Raw genomic sequence first — 16951 nt, forward strand, 5'->3', positions numbered from 1 at the left:
CATGTTCTCAGATTCAGCAGAAAAGTTTCATTAACTTCTCTTTCCTGCTAATTATTATAGCATTACAATAATCCCGAGGCTAGATTAGGTAATCCTACCCCCTGGTTTTTCTCTTTTACAATTGAAAATTTATCTCTCTGATCTTCCATACTGATTTTAAGACTGGTGCCTTGAAAGATATGTTTCTTTTTAGCCTTGCAGGCATAATGACGTAGACTGACAGGGTGAGTGAGTAGGCTGCCTTTCTTTCCATACTCAAGTATGACATAACTCTGTAGTTGCTTCATTCATTTTTGTCCTCCAGTGAATGTTTTGTGATCATTCCCAGAAAGGTTGTCGGGGGAGTCACCAAGCCACGCTAAAATTCAGTCCTTTCGTTAATACTCCCAAAACACAGCATAAAACAGCCAGCAAGGAACATTGTGTTAGTGGAAAAAGACACAAAACAAATTCAAAAGTAAAGGGAAAAGGCTTGCGGGCAAAGTTCAGAGGAAGCAAGGGATAAGCTTCCAAAAGATCTCGGCTAGTGCAGTGTTAATTGACACTACTAACATCTACTTATCCCACCTAGGGAACCGGTGACAGACAAAAGTGCAGACACCACTGAAGTCCACATCAGGGTACCAGTGATTTTGGGACAGGGGGTGTTACTTACAGGAGTATATATGAAGGGTTGGCTACTTACAGGAACAGAAATAACTCATCACCAAAGCCCATCCCAGCCTGGGTGACAACTCACAAAAGCTGGAAACCCGGAGCATGCTGCCAGCTCACAGGTTGGAGACTTATCTGTTTCAGGCAGTGCAAGTGGTCTGTGCTTTTCCATGTAGGTCTGCTGATCTTTGCTTCTCTTAGGCAGCTGAACTGGTTGGTGCCTGCTTCCCCCAGGGGAGTTGGCTGGTTCATCTTGTCTGAGCTTCTCCTAGGCAGCTCAGCTTTTCTGAAAGTGCTTCTCTTGACAGTGGATATATGCTTGGGGAAAGGGGAACCCAGTGCATCTGGTCAGTTTCGGGGACTTCCTGAGGCATTTGAGTTGTTCACTTTTTGAGCTTAATAGCGTCCCTGCAGGATGGAATGTTTCAGCTCTGTTCAGAAGAACACCCTTTTAATGTGCGTCTCTGCAGGGTAGTCACAACATGGAGTCACAAAAAGCACACATAATTCTTCCAGCAACAAGTTGTGACAACTCCTACAGAGTGTTGTCTGCCAGGAGTCTCCTTAGAGACTGTGTGTGGACACCAGGTGCCTATCATGTACCAGAGCTAGCATGTAATAGCACAAACCACACGGTACCAATAGTGTCGCATTAGCAAGGCTCCTGTCATCTGGGGAAAGTTTGCATGAGAGCAGGAATCAGCTGAGTTCCCCAGTGCATACCTTCCTAAGAATAGCAACCTCAGGTCTTCTGTTAACTCTTCCATGCACACGTGTATTCCTAGGTGTAACATGAATGGATGTACTACTATGAATGGATGTATTACTATGAATGAAATGTTGTAATTTCTGTTTGATGATGGTGGATAGAAATGCATTATTTTTAAAAGGCAGTTTGATATTAGCCATTTCTCAGACCCTTTGTCCTTCCTTTTGATAGAAGATTTAGCTGTCAGCATCTTTAATTATGACTGCTTTTCAGAAGAACTCCATCTATGCCTGTCTGATGCAGTCACTGTTGCTAAGGCTGGGACAGGCCAAGGCTCTGAACAGATTCCCTGGCCTCCAACTCGCCATCCTCCTGCCCCCATCTCTGGAGTGCTGGGGTTGCCCTTGTGCACCACAACACCCAGTGGTCCTATAGATAAGTCTTTTATTGGCTACCTTCCCCTTCTCTTGTGAGTGGAGTTGGCAGCAGCAGGAAGAGGAGTAGAGAGGAGAGTGGCCTACCTGCAAGGACGCTGTAGAGCCCCCCATCCTCCACCGCCCTAGCAGTTAATTTCCTTTCTGCCAAAGCTTCCCACGCCAGAGCCAGGTTTCTGGAGGATTCCTTTGCTCTTTGTGTGACGGTGGTTTGGAGGATAATTAGCTAAGTCCTTAGTTTGCAGCCACACCGCATTTGCCTCTGAGGACTTTGCTTTCTTCTAGGGTTTCCCCTGGTGTGTTCTTTCCTTACCGCTGCGTCCATTCTGTCACGGTCTGTGTTTCCTGCTTTACAGTGAGCATGTATAACCTCTGCTTCCTTGCATTTCTTACAGATGCTTTCTTAAGATATGCATCTTTATTAAATTTTTGACGCTTTTGAAGTTTTTTTGAGGCATTTTGGTAGAAAGGTCCTCATTTTAACTATTCTTTGCCAAAAAAATGTCTGAAATTAGAAACCTAATCCTGGAAATGTTATTCCAGTGGCCTTTCAACTTTATTGTGTGTGGAAATTGCCTCAGGCATGTGTAAGAAGTATGGCCCATCAATCTCTGTCGAAGGCCTTTGTATTTTGAATGCGCTCCTTTGCTATTCTGAGCAAAACCACTGTAGAATTCACATCCTTGAGCTATTTGCAATTTTACTTCAAATAATTCAGCTGTAAGTATAGTTCATATTTCATGAATTGGCTCAGAAATAACCACTTTAAAAATCACTTAAACTAATACCAAGTTTATTGCACACTTGAGGCAATATTTACATACAAGGAAATGTTATTTTAAGTATATGCTGTTAAGATCTATTCTCGAACTATTATGATTTACCCAGTTCTGATGCAGGAATAAGTTTAAGGACCAAAAGAGACTCCACGTGAAAATTTAGGATGTGACAAAGATTGAGTTACTGGATATTAATTAAATACTTTAAAGTTAGAGCAAATGAACAGATGTTTCATGTATTAAAACAATGGTTTCAGCCAGATTTAAGCTGTGTGTATGTGTATACATGTATGTGTACTATGAGGCCAGAGGTCACCTTGGTGTGAGGCCGTAGGAGCCATCTCACTTGTTTCTGAAACTGGGGCTCATCAATTAGTGTAGCCTGGTTAGTTGCTGCCTGGCTGGCCCACAGGCCCCAGGACTCCCCTTGCCAGCACTGAAATCACACACGAGTCACCACAGCTGGCTTTTTAATGTGGTTTCTGGGCCTTGAACTCAGGTCCTCAGTGTTTCTGAGACAAGAACTTTACTGACTGAACCATGTCCCTAGCTCTCAGATTTAAACTTTTAACAAAGAGTTAAAACTTCAAAACATGAAACTATTCTGTTAAATATCCTGATGAAAATAACTTAGGGAATAAATGGTTTATTCAGCTTACAATTTTACATTAAAACCCATCACCGAGGGGGAAGTCGAGGCAAAAACTCAAGCAGCTAGTCACATGTCACCTCTAGTTAAGAGCAAAGAGAGAATAAGCACACCTAGCTCGCTCTCAATAGGCTTTCTCTTTTCATACTGTTTAGAACACCATGCCTAGGGAGTGGTGAGCCCCATGATGTGTTGGTTCTTCCCTACAGCAATAGTCAACACAGCCCCCACAGACACCACACAGGCTAACCTGGTCTAATAGTCAACACAGCCCCCATAGGCTAACCTGATCTAGATAAGTCTTCATTAAGACACTCCTCCTGGGTGATTCTTGGTTATATCAAGTTGAGAGTTAAAACCATCCAGCAAAGAAACCATGAACATTTAAAAAACAAAACAAAACCATAAGCAGATTATTTGTATAAATTAGAATAAGGAAAATCTTTTTTATTTATTCAGTTATTTTTTTTTGTGTGTGTATGGTGGTTTTACCTGGATGTAAGCCTGTGCACCGCAGCGCATGTTTGGTGCCTGTGGCCAGAAGAGGGCTTTAGATCCTTTTGTGAGCCATCATGTGGGTGCTGGGAGTGAAACTCAGGGCCTCTGGAAAAGCGTCCAGTGCTCTTAACCACTGAGCATCTGTCACTTCTACCTGAGGAAAAGCTTTTTATCCAAAGCCAAGTAATAAAGGCATAACAGGAAAGACTGATGTGTGAGAACTTTCATTCCCTACATAGATGTCCTATATACCAAAGCCTAGCACAGTGGTGCACGCCTTTAATCCCAGCACTGGAGAGGGAGAGGCAGGCGGAACCCTATGAGCTCAAAAAATAATCCTATGTAGAAAAAAATTAAATAAAATCAAACTTAAAAGGTTAGGATATCATCCAGGAAAATGCCTGCTGTGCCTGAGGTAGATGGCAGGTGAGAGTCCGGTAGGTGTGGTGGCCGCGCCAGATGCCCTGGATCTTGGGCTCAGCAGCCTCCGAATCATAGCTGAACACCTTTCTGTTCACTATAGATTATTCTCCCTGTGCTGTTCTGCAACAGCAGCACGGACTGCCAGTGATAGAGGGCCAAAGGCAGGCTAGCTAAGAAAATAGACACGGGACACACATTGGCAACTCACAGAAAAAGCAAGTGTGATGTCTCATATGTTAAGTGCCCCATCTCTGTCAGAATTAAAGAGTTAAAAGCTAAACCAACCATAGGCCACTTCCCAGTTGATTGGACTGGCAGAGGTGAAAAAGTTCCACAGAACCTAGGCTCTCAAGGGTGTGAAGAAACAAATTCCACGTGTGAGCACTGTTGACGGCTGATATGTGGTTGATGCAGCCACCCGGAAGCTTTTATAGTCACCAAGGAGAGGTCAAATCAGGTTCTTTGGGGGCACTTTTACTTTGGGAATTTCCCTCTAGTAGAGTGTGCAGCTATGCAGAGATGTTTTATATCTTGTTCTTTTGATTAAAAGATGTAAAGAAACCAAGGTTCGCTGAAAAGGAACTGGGTAGTTTATGAGAATGTGACATGTTTTGGTCAGGAAATACAAACACACAATGGGCTGGTGTGATAACTCAGTTAAGAATTTGCTTGCCTGCCTCAAGGTCAGTCCTCAGAACCCACAGAAAAAAAAAAGGCCAGATGTGGTGGTGTGCACGAGTAACCCCAGCACTGGGGAGGTTGTGACAGGAAGATTCCTGGAACCCAATGGCCAGCCAGTCCAGCTAATGCGCTCTAGTGGAAAGTGAGAAACCCGTTCTTAAGAGAAAATAGGGTGAGCAATAGGGAAAGTCACCCAGCATTGGCATCCAGCCTCCACATGTGCACACATGCACAGACAAATTTGTGCACAAATAATGTCACACACAAGAAAGAAAAAGTGCTCTGGCTGGTCGTTGGCCACTTCACTGAGAGAGAACCATGCATCAGTGCACTTGGTCTTCAAGCACCTGCAGCCTAACCCAACTGGGATTGCAGGCCAATGAGTTGCCCTGTCACAAAATTCAAAGTGGCTGGTAGTTGAAGAGTGACAGCCAAGGTTGACACATGGCCTCCACATGCATGCCCATACATGTACACACCCAACTATTCGCATAGTAAAACACATGCATGCACATATGCATATAGACTCACAAGACCCCTTTTCCATATTTGAACATCTCTGACATCGGGGTGCATCAAACAATATGAGGCATCTTTCCTTGCATTACCATGTTGTAGTTGTACAAAGTAATGGGGTTCATGTACTCTGATCTTATTTACCACCTCCTTGCTGTCTTGTGTCCGCCCTCCTCCTGCCCCTGGTCATCTCTCTGCTTTTCTGTTTCAAGTCCGTTTTTTTTTTTGTTTGTTTGTTTGTTTTTTTCTTGAGAGAAAATATACTTATCTTTCTGAGCCTGGCCTTTTCTCCTTAACATTGATGATCTCCAGTTTTATCGATTTTCCTGCAAATGACATAATTCTGTCTTCTTAATGGCTGAATAGTATTCCAATGTGTTTATATATACCACATTTTTCTTTTGCTCCTTGTAGCCAAGTAACAGCTGTTGTGTAGTTTTCCTCATCTGCAGCCCCTGTGAAAACCTGGCGATTATTCCAATTAGCCAACATGGTGAAGATGGTAATTACTTCTGATTGTTGCCTGAAAGCTTTTGTTGACACCTGCTGGTTAAATCCAGAAAGCACAGGCATCAGCCTCCCAAAGCAGGAGCTTGCACAGGAATCCTGAGCAGTGGTGGGGAGCACTGTATGGAGCATTGTAGTGGATCTTAACCCTCTTCATCTCAAAGATGAGAAGTAGGTGAGGCTACAGACGTGGGTAATAGCTAGATACATTCATTCTATACTATGTGCCTGTCAAGGCTGCTCATTGTATCCCACAGACATATAAAGTTATTAAGAAAATTTAAAGAGCAAAGCACCGAATACACAGACAGTACACAGATGACCAAGTGAAACGGGGACTTAGAAGAATTTGACTGTATGTGAAAGAACTTACTTTACATACTTCTTTCTGTGTATAAAGATGCAATGTGGTCTGGGGTACAAGCCTGGTCATGTGAGTCTTGTACCAAATACTAGTTCTGTGTTTAAAGAAGCAGTGTGTGGTGCTTCTTGCAGTTGGCAGGGTCTTTTGGATTTGATTTAAAAAATGGTTCAAATCTAACATTAATAAGAGTCCTCCTGTGGTAAGACCAAGTGTGAGGGTGATAGTGGGTGTCATGTAGCTTGAGAGGCAGAAGAGATCTGTGTGAAGTTGGACATAAAAAAAAGCTTTGTGGGGATGGACTGGTCCTTGAGGTAGATGTAAGAGGTGATACCTTTATTAATAGTATCTGTTGAGTCACATCTACCTGCAGTCCACCTACTAAGGTAGCTAAGGGAAGAGGATAGCTTAAGCTCGGGCTCAAGTCCAGACTGGACAACATGCGGAGAATATGCCTCAAATTTAATAAAACTAGTATTATGTCATAGACCTGCTAACTGCCCCATCCTGGAACTCAGGCCACACCCCTCTTGGCTGAAACAGAGCTAACAAAATGTGCTGTGATTTTTCCAGCACTTAGAATGAATTCAGTTCCCTCCCTTTCACTTAGAGCTATGAACAAACCCAGCCCCAGTCCTTGGACTTAGGACAGCCTTGAATTGTGTAGTTTTACCTAGCGCCTCCCTTTCTGTGACCCCTGGAAGGTAGGCCAGGCCAGGTTAGAGCCTGGTATGGAGCTTGCCCCACCTCATCCCAAGAACCTGCAAGAGGCAGCGACCACCCTGGTCCTTGAAGGTCCTTCTCCTTCAGGACCCTCAGGCTGAGCATGGTGGGCATCTCACCTGATGAAGCTCCATTTTGGGAATTGAAGTTCTCCCTTGATGAAGTCTCTCCTGATGCTTCCCTACTTTGGGGCCTATCCCTCATCAAAATGCTTTCTCCCCTAATAAAGGTCATTTTGTGCCCACTTCTTTCTGCAGACTTGATTTTTTTTGTAGGTCGGAACAATTAGAGATAATATTTGTGATTACTAGTGTTTTACAAATGAATACAGCAACTGCAGAAGGCTCCTTTTTTTTTTTAAAACCTATGTATGTATTTCTAAACTAGGTCTGAGTGGCTTTCGTTTCATTCCTAGATCTGGTCTTTCTTTGGCCTTCTCTTCCTGTTTGGTAGAGCCTGTAGTCAGCCACCGAGGCAGCATGTTTGGGGCATGCCGCTGTTTCTAATCCCCTGATGGCCTCTCAACTTAGTATGAAGTCTGAGGCTCTCCACATGGTCTCAACATGTTCTGGCTGCCCCTTCTCCAGGCTTGAAAATGTTTCTTCTAAGTGTTTTCATTTTAGGACTATGTGCTTTGGTCTCTCTGTCAAATGAGACTGTCCCCCAACCCCCAAATGCTAGCTCCAACACCTCTCTTCGTTTATAGCTCTGTTAGACAGGGCTTCTTCCAAGGTGACTGAGAGCAAGCAGCCCCTGCCTGCCTCTCGCTCTCCGCTCACCCTGCCCCGTTTCCTTCCCTGACATTACATGACTCACTTGTTTGTCTTCCCCACCAGCTGCCATCTCCTTGGGGACGATGACTTCATGTTTTTGTTCGTATTTCGTCCCTACTGTCTAGAACAGATTCTGACATATGGCAGGCTCAAAATAAATACTGTTGAATGAACGAACTTAGTCAGAAAAAAAAAAGCAGCTTCTTGTCCAGTGTTAATAAAACGTTGCTCTTCTGTCTGGATGGGGACTAGGAAATGAACAATAGTTCCTCTGCGGCGGAGTACTACAAAGAAGTTCTGAAACAAGACAATACTCACGTGGAAGCCATTGCCTGCATCGGAAGCAACCACTTTTATTCTGACCAGCCAGAGATTGCGCTCCGCTTTTACAGGTGGGCGTTACATTGTGCCTGCAGCCAAAGTCGGTGAGACAGTACAGGGATGGAATGAAAATGTAGAGAAATGCTAGAAAGGCCACATGTGTATAAATCTAAGAACTGCGTCTCTTGGCTGCTTCCTGAGGGTTAAAGTGGTACTTGGTACTTTGCAGGTGTGCAGGCTGGCATCCTGGAAAAACAAACCTGTGTGGCCAAGTTTTCATTTTAGCTCCTTGTGAGTTCATGCTAGTTGTAAAGAAACAACAGAGGCTAAAGAGCTTCTTGAAATAGTTTTTGCTGCCACTACCCCTTAATACCACAAACCTAAAGGCAGGGAGCCTGGAGCAGGAAGGTTTGCAGGTGCCCTGTGTTCTGAGCCTTAACAAGGACTTAAGACAGGGTCACCTGTTCTGTGAGACATTTTCAGCTTTTCCTAAGTATATTATAGTCTGGTTCTGTTTTGAGCACATACTTATTTTGTCCCTCATGTGGCTTCTAAGCTACACTTTTTGAACAAACATTGCGTTCACTGTTTATCTGTGCATGTCAGGGAGGGGTGCATACTGCATGGCCTGCTTGTGAAGACTAGCTCCCTTCCTTCCTTCCTTCCTTCCTTCCTTCCTTCCTTCCTTCCTTCCTTCCTTCCTTCCTTCCTTCCTTCCTTCCTTCCTTCCTTCCTTCCGGGGCTCTCCTTCTACTACCCCAGTCCCTGGGATCAAACTCAGGTTGTCAGGCTTGGACACAGGTGCCTTTACCAACCAAGCCATACCACTGGCCCCTAAAATTCACTTTCACCTGGTGGTTTCAGCCCTTGTAATATACAGGGATGGACCGGCAGCTGACAAGCTTTTCCAAACACATGCTGGAAGCATAAAATAAACAGATGCCGCCCCGCACTTGTGCAGCTGGCCATCCTCTCCACCCCTTAAGTGGGTCACGGGCTTCTCAAGCGGCTAGGCTGGCTTTTCGTTTGTGTGTTTGAGCGCTGTCGGATTAATGATGCATAGAAGCAAAGCGGGGCTCTTGAGACAAGACAGCTGTCTTGTCTTGGGACAGCTGAGTGCGGAACACAGAGACCCACCTCCAGTCACACCTTCCGTGGCAGAGGTTCCCTGGAGTGAGCCTGTACCACACCTGTACCACACAGTACACGGCAGAATCCAGGGCACTACTGAAGGCTTGGTGGGAAGCATGGAGCACACTCCTCAGGGTGGGCCAGGTGTCAGGGAATTCCTCGCAGGTACTGAGGCCTCTGAAGTAACATGTATGAACTTATGTGACCACTTCTCCTTTCTTTCTAATAAAGCTTTTGCAGGTAGAAAACAAAACAAAACAAACCACTTTCCCTACCTTGTCCCTGGACACGTGCCCTATGACAAGTTATAAGCATTGTTTAAAACATTTGTTGATATGCTTGTGTCAATGTTCACAAGGGGTCCTAAAATTATTAAATGAGTTGACTTCTAACAACGCTGGTAAAGGTAGTCTAACAGCAACTTTGTGCTCCTCTTTGCAAAGACGCCTCTTGCAGATGGGAGTTTATAACTGCCAGCTTTTCAACAACCTGGGGCTGTGCTGCTTCTATGCCCAGCAGTATGATATGACTCTGACCTCGTTTGAGCGTGCCCTTTCCCTGGCGGAAAATGAAGAAGAGGCAGCTGACGTCTGGTACAACCTGGGGCACATTGCTGTGGTATGTTTTGTGTGTGTGTTGTGTGTATGTCTATGTGGTGCATGCGTGTGCATTTCCTGTTAAGGACAAAGTCACCATATGTTCATGTGAAGAAATTCTCAGACATAATAAATCCAGCTGACAATTTGGAGATTTTCGTCATTTTATATCCTCAAGTTAAATTCATGCACAGAACTCACACCTCCCCGCTGTGATTGGTGCTGGTTTTCTCTATGTAGCTGGAGAGATTTATATTCAAAATGAGGGGGGGGGGGTGTGGGGAGCCTGTGGCTTCGTGTGTGCATGTGCACTTTTCCTTTCAGGGGATAGGAGACACAAACTTGGCCCATCAGTGCTTCCGGCTGGCCCTGGTCCACAACAACCACCATGCGGAGGCCTACAACAACCTGGCCGTGCTGGAGATGCGGAAAGGCCACGTTGAACAGGTCAGAGAGCTGCATTTCCTCAGAGGAAAGCTGGGACACTTAGCCATCATTATCTGTTACACTTTTAAAATAGCTCTAGGGTCCAACAGGCCTGGTTCTTAATCCCAGCTCCATTATTACCATCTGTGTGGCTTTGGGCCTGTCACTTCACTTCTCTGCAGCCAAAACTGAACATCTGATTTATTGGAATAATGTACGCCTCCATGGTCTTGCCACCTGCAACGCACTGTCTCCCACCTGTGATGTGGCTGCTCCTGCCAGTGCCCTAGCAGCCCCCTTTTCTTTTTTCCGCTCTCTGCCACTCCTGCACCCACACTGTTTGGCAATCCTGTCACCCCTAGCTTGTGTGGTCCCTCTTCTCTACCCCATGTTCATCTCTTTCCTGCACACACACACACACACACACACACTGACTAAGCCACCGCCCCCACACCCCCTACAAGGGAGACTACCTAGCGACTTAATGATGAGTGGATAAGGCAGCAGCGCATCCTCCTCTGAGGAACCTAGTGGATTTTGTTATAAAACTATCATTTTATTAGTGCTTTTTAAAAACCCTCCAGTTCCTTCTCTTTCCATTTGGACTAAAGCCCAGGCGTCCTGGCCTGGCCTGCGCAGGCCCTACATTCTGGTCCCTACCTTGGAGACTATATCTGTGTGCTCCTTTCTCACCGGCTTTAGGTGCATGAGCAATCCCACTGCTCTACAGACACACAGGGCTTTGTCTCCCTTTGGGCCTTTGCAGTGCTCCAGATCTTGCCGTGACAAGTTTCTTTTCGTCACATGAGCCTTAAGTGTCATCTCCTTGGAAAAACCCAGCATCGGTCTAAGAAAAGCCCTGGGGGCCTCGCACATCTTGTGGTGTTTCCTTTTTCTTGTTTTACTAGCTGTTGGTATGTAGAGCAGACTGCTGGCTGTTGAAAGCAGGGACCGCGTCTGTTATGTAACTTCTGTGTTCTCAGCACCAGAAACAGCACCTGGCATATGGGAAGTCTAAGTCAGTGTTGCTGAAGGGGCCGGGGACATGGCTCAGTCAGTAAAATGCTTGTCACACTAGCTTGAGAACTTGAGTTCAGATCCCCAGCACCCACTTAAAAAGCCACTGCAGCCTGCATGTGTACCTCAGTACTGTGAGGCGTGTGTGTGTCCATATGATTTCAGATGTGTTGAAAAGTTTTATATCCCCCATTTTATAGTAAAATCTAGTATCTACTGTCTTATATAAGTTGGTGTCCTTTTTTCCATTTCAAAAAAAAATGATGCATGAATTTGTTCTCAGGTTCTTTGGGTTGCGGCGGGGGTTGTTTAGTGGCATGGTATGAACTGTGGTACACACATTACCATCTGTTGTGCAAAACATGGTCTGTGCAAAACATGATCGTGTGAAATGTAGCCTGTTTCATGCTTTGAGTACGTTTGTTGGCTAGTCCATACCAACCTGACACAAGGGAGAGGCTTTGGAAAGGAGGGAGCCTCAGTTGACAAAATGCCTCCATAAAAATCAAGCCGTAGGGCATTTTCTTAATTAGTGGTTGATATGGGAAGGCCCAGCCCATGGTGGGTGGTGCCATCCCTGGACTGGTGGTCCTGGATTCTATAAGAAAACCATGAGGAGCAAGCTCGTAAGCAACACCCCTCCAAGGCCTCTGCATCAGCTCCTGCCTCCAGGTTCCTGTCCTGTTTGAGCTCCTGTCCTAGCTTCCTTCAGTAGAGGACTGCACTGCAGAAGTGTAAGCCAAATAAGCCCTTTCCTCCCCAGCTCGCTTTCGGTCAGGTGTTTCGTCACAACAATAGGAGCCCTGACTAGGACAGTACTGTAGAGAAAGCTTGCCACTTCCTGTTGCTGTTTCACTTAGCAGACTGATCAGCAGGGTCGTGAATGTTTGCTCCATCTCATCCTACACACAACTTTGGACTTTGAAATGACTGTGAAATGTATTGATGTCAAGTTGTTATGAGGGAACAGACTGTTAAAGCCGCCTAAGTTGATCTCCAACAAAAAAGCTTAAATCAAGAAGACCTTTTTTTTTTTAAGCTTTGAGAAGATCGTATTTCAAATTATGTATCATACTGAAAGGCAAACTTTATGAGGCAGTGGTTCTCAAATAACTTACATCTACCCTATTCAAGTCTTATTTCCTCTTTTGAAGTATGGATCACTAACATAATTCTGCCAGGCTGTCCATAGGAAGCTATATTTTGTTACATCATTGCACTTCCTGAGGAATGTCATTTCTATTTTCCATGGGATTGTTTTAAGTTCCTGTCCCAGGTAAGTTTTGTTTTAACCTAAAGAAGTCATAGCTATAGTCTAACATGCGCTCATATGGCTGCCTTCTCCTCGTTTCTTCCCCACAGGCAAGAGCGCTCTTACAGACGGCATCCTCTTTAGCACCCCATATGTATGAACCACATTTTAATTTTGCAACCATCTCTGATAAGGTATTTTCTTCCTTTATTAATTTATCATCTGACACATTCTTGATCTTTCTTGGTTTAAAAAAATACAGATTGAATACATTTTAAACCTTATCTTTCTGAACAGAGGTTGATTATTTTCAATCTGAAAGAAATGACTTTTTAAAATTTTTTATCACAAATATCTTCACTTCAGGAGATTATGTAATAAACTTTATCACTGGGTATTGACTAAAACACCACTATAAATTGCAGAAGAACTCTCTTACATTTTGAAATACCACATTTAATCACTAAAGAACACTTGCTAGATAATCCCTGGCCCAAGAAGGATTTATAATAGACTTTTACAGCAAAGGAATCCTGTCCATTATCTGCAGATCATATTTCCACCACACCTTTCTCAAGATTATTGTGAATTAAGACTGGTAGTGAATGCTGTTTCGTTATGAGCAATACGGGGGGAAGGTAGCTGTTAATATTCTGTTGCCAATCAGTTAATATCTAGAAGTCAACAGAAAGAGTGAGCTATTTTCATAAAACACAGACAAGCAAGCCAGGGCACCAAAGCATCTCAGCATTTTTACCCTGAAAAGTAAGTCTGTCTTGAGGATTAAGAAACAGTTCAAAATGTTTGTGATATAAGTACAGGGTTTTATTTACTAAAGACATAAGCACTGTATCTTTATAACATGATCACGAAACTATCCATATGTCTGTTTTGAAAATAGAAAAAGCTCCCACTCATATTACAATTTGGGGAACAGCTACTAGATACAAGCTTCTGTTGCAGCTGCTTTACTTACCTTCTTGAATTCTCTGCAAAACCCCATCAAGGTTTCTTTGCTGAACCTCTCTGTGTTCTAGGCCCTGTTGTCAGCATAGAAGACATAGCAAAAAATGAAGCAGACGAAAACTGCTTCTTGGTGCTTGCATTTTCTTGGAACCTGAGGCTCACAGAGACTACAAGGCATCCATAGGACTGCTGTGGAGGCTGTAAAACACTGGGCACAGGAAGCTAAGGCAGGAGGGTCCCTAGTTCAAGGTTAGACCAACAAGATCCAGCGGCAATAAAACCCAAACAGCAGGGGTCTTTGGGGATGAGTCAGTGATTAAGAGCACTTGATGCTCTTTCAAAGGACCCGAATTTGGTTCCCAGCACCCACGGCAGGCAGCTCACAAACACCTGCAACTCCAGCTCCTGGAGATTCTGCATCTCTGGCTTTGGCAGCACCTGCACATGCGTCCACATGCCCACATGCACTCACACCTATCCATAATTAAAAATGATAAAAAATAAACCTGAAGGAAAACAAAGACGCACCCTAAAGCCACCTAGCACCGTGAGATTCCAGACTGAAGCCCAGCTCCTATGATGCCCTAACGTCTTACACTGTGCCATGCTGCCACTTAGTTAAAGGCACAGACACTTTTTATAGGAAGGCCAGCTCACCTGAGGATCCGTGCACCTTTATGATTCTTAGCTCAAGGAATTCTTAATTCTTATAAGATAGTTCAGAAAAATATTATAAAACTGAGTAATGTTGGCAATGTTTTGATATATTATAAAATAATAATGTTGACAATGTTATGATTTTAAAAGGAAACCATTTAAATATAAAATACATACATATATATGTTATTAAAAATCTATCAAAGTTGAATCATCTAGATTTTTTTGTGCACATACTAAAAATTTTCTGTCTTTTCAGAAGTGCATACATGAATGAAGGCAGATTATTTTTCTTTGGTACTGGATGTAAGCAGAGTTCATTGAATATTAGAGATACCCTTTATAAACTTAAAAACCAGTATCTGCCCTGCATTATTGTGTTTAGTATCACTTAGAACCCCTCAGAACATAATTTATATCTTTTAAAAACTATTTATTTAATTTTATTTTATGTGCATTGGTATGAGGGTACCAGATCCCTAGAACTTGAGTTACAGACAGTTGTGAGCTGCCATGTAGGTGCCATGTAGATCCTCTGGAAGGGCAGCCAGTGCTCTTAACTGCTGTGCCATCTCTCCAGTTACCCCCACCCCGTCTTTTTTTTTCCTTATCTTTTTTGGAACAGGGTATCTCTGTGTAGCCCTGACTGTCCTGGAACTCGCTCTGTAGATGAGGCTGGCCTTGAGCTCACAGAGATCTTCTTGTCTTTGTCTCCTGAGTCCTGGGATTAAAGCTGTGTGCTACCAGTGCCTGGCCTTTATATCTTAAGTTAATATATTTTATTTAAATTTTCTGCCTAAGAGATACTATGCTAATCAAATGTCTCTGTTGGATGTTTCATTTATTATAGCTATACAGGCCTGAGTCTTTGCAAATGCCCTTTTATACTTACTGTGCTCTTAGCAACAGAGAGAGAAAACACGCGTTTCTGATTCGTAACTAAACAACTATAATGGAGCATATGTTACTTATATAATTTTATTTACCTCATTATTTCTGATGGATTTAAAATTTAGATAATTCTAAACTGAATAATTTACTTTTGAGAACTCTTGGCATTTTTCCAATACGTAGATCTTATTCTGTTCCTGATCTGGTATTTCCTACAGATTGGAGATCTTCAGAGAAGCTATGTTGCAGCTCAGAAGTCTGAAGCAGCATTTCCAGAGCACGTGGACACACAGCACTTAATCAAGCAGTTAAAGCAGCACTTTGCTATGATCTGATCAGTCCTCGGACCAAATACGTCTCCACGAAGGGCCAGTGCACAGGAAAAAGCAATGTACACATTGGTAGCCATAAAGTCATGCAGACCTAAGAAGGTAGCATAGAAGACTGTAAACCAAGCCTGGAGGTGGTGGCACACACCCTTAATCCCAGCTCTTGGGAGGCAGAGGCAGGCGGATCTCTGAGTTCTAGGCCAGCCTGGTCTACAGAGTGAGTTCCAGGGAAGCCAGAGAAACCCTGTTTTGAAACAAACAAAAATACTGTAAACCAGAACCTACCTTAAGAAGTTTGTTGTTTTATAAGGTAATATTTTAAAAGAAAGATTTAAGTATTTCCTAGTTTTGCTCTTCAATTAAAAAATTCATTGTTAGATGCAGACCCTGTCAAACAATTATGTCATGTATGTGGGGTGCACTTCAGCCATATGCTCCTCACCCCCTTATTCCCTTTGTCCCTACCCAGTGTCACAGTCACTTTCATGTCATCTTTACGTCTAGTAGTTTAAATTTCTAAGTAAAATCTAGAGGCCACACTTTAGAGAAAACATAAAATATTTGTTTCTCTGAAACTGACTCAACTTGTATATATAAAAATATTTTTTTCACTTTGCATGAGTTTTTATTTCATTTATCTCTGATGATACAAATTAGTTTTAGAAGCCCATTAATCTTATATATCAAATGATGGAGGAAGGTCATTGGTTAAATAAACTGCCTTGGCCCTGATAGGTAAGAACATAGGTGGGTGGAGTAAACAGAACAAAATGCTGGGAGGAAGAGGAAGTGAGGTCAGAAATCATATAGCTCCTCTCAGAGACACACGCGATGAAGCTCCAACCCAGGATGGACATAGGCTAGAATCTTCCCGGTAAGCGCACCTAGCGGTGCTATACAGATGATTAGAAATGGGCTAAATCAATATGTGAGAATTAGCTAGAAGAGGCTAGATAGAAATGGGCCAAGCAGTGTTTAAAAGAATACAGTGTCCGTGTAATTATTTCGGGGCATAAGCTAGCCAGGCGGCCGGGGTGCTGGGGACGCAGCCCTGCCGCTCCTATTACAACAATCAAACTGTTATTTTAAGTTTACTTGAAATGATTAGTATTTAGGTAATGTGTGCCCCAGATGCCCACCGGCTCACATCTTGACAAAAGTTAACTCAAAACAAGTTATGAGTTATGGACAAACTTTTTCTCCCTCCCTCTGTTCCTCCCTCCCTTCCTCCCTCCCTTTCTCCATTTCTCTTTCTCTCTCTCTCTCTCTCTCTCTATATATATATATATATGTGTGTGTGTGTGTGTATGCGTATATATGTATGTGTATGTATATATAGATGTTTAGAAGAAATAACGTGTAAATTTGTACCACACAGTGATTTCTTAGCTGAAACTCTAGAATCATAAAAGAAAAAAAAAAAGAAAAAGATTGATAAATTTGAATTCTTGGACCTTTAAGCCTATCATGCTTCCAAAGGCATTACTGAGCATAGAAAAATAAACCATTGACTAGGAGGAAATATTCTTAAGGGCAGTATGTAGTTTATAAATTACTTTCATTGAGAATGAAATTCAAAACATGTAAAAAGGCTGGAGATGATGGTGCATGCCAGTAAACACTGAGGAGGTAGGGGCAGTTTGAGGCTAGCCTGAGCT

At 43.2% G+C, this 16951-nt stretch overlaps 1 protein-coding gene across 1 annotated transcript in view; it reads left to right on the forward strand.

The window, feature by feature from the left end:
* Window positions 1-15909, forward strand: part of Ttc8 (tetratricopeptide repeat domain 8) — a 59049-nt gene extending 43140 nt beyond the window's left edge. The window contains exons 10-14 of the mRNA XM_050151554.1: window positions 7960-8099; window positions 9603-9777; window positions 10080-10202; window positions 12561-12644; window positions 15183-15909. Of these exons, the coding sequence (XP_050007511.1) occupies window positions 7960-8099; window positions 9603-9777; window positions 10080-10202; window positions 12561-12644; window positions 15183-15299 (639 nt within the window). The 3' untranslated portion in view covers window positions 15300-15909. The remainder of the gene's footprint in view (window positions 1-7959; window positions 8100-9602; window positions 9778-10079; window positions 10203-12560; window positions 12645-15182) is intronic.
* The last annotated feature ends 1042 nt before the right edge of the window (window positions 15910-16951 follow it).

This window comes from Alexandromys fortis, unplaced genomic scaffold, assembly GCF_014885135.2.
Source record: "Alexandromys fortis isolate MF-2015 unplaced genomic scaffold, M_Fortis_MF-2015_v1.1 scaffold_63, whole genome shotgun sequence".
NCBI classification, from domain to species: domain Eukaryota; kingdom Metazoa; phylum Chordata; class Mammalia; order Rodentia; family Cricetidae; genus Alexandromys; species Alexandromys fortis.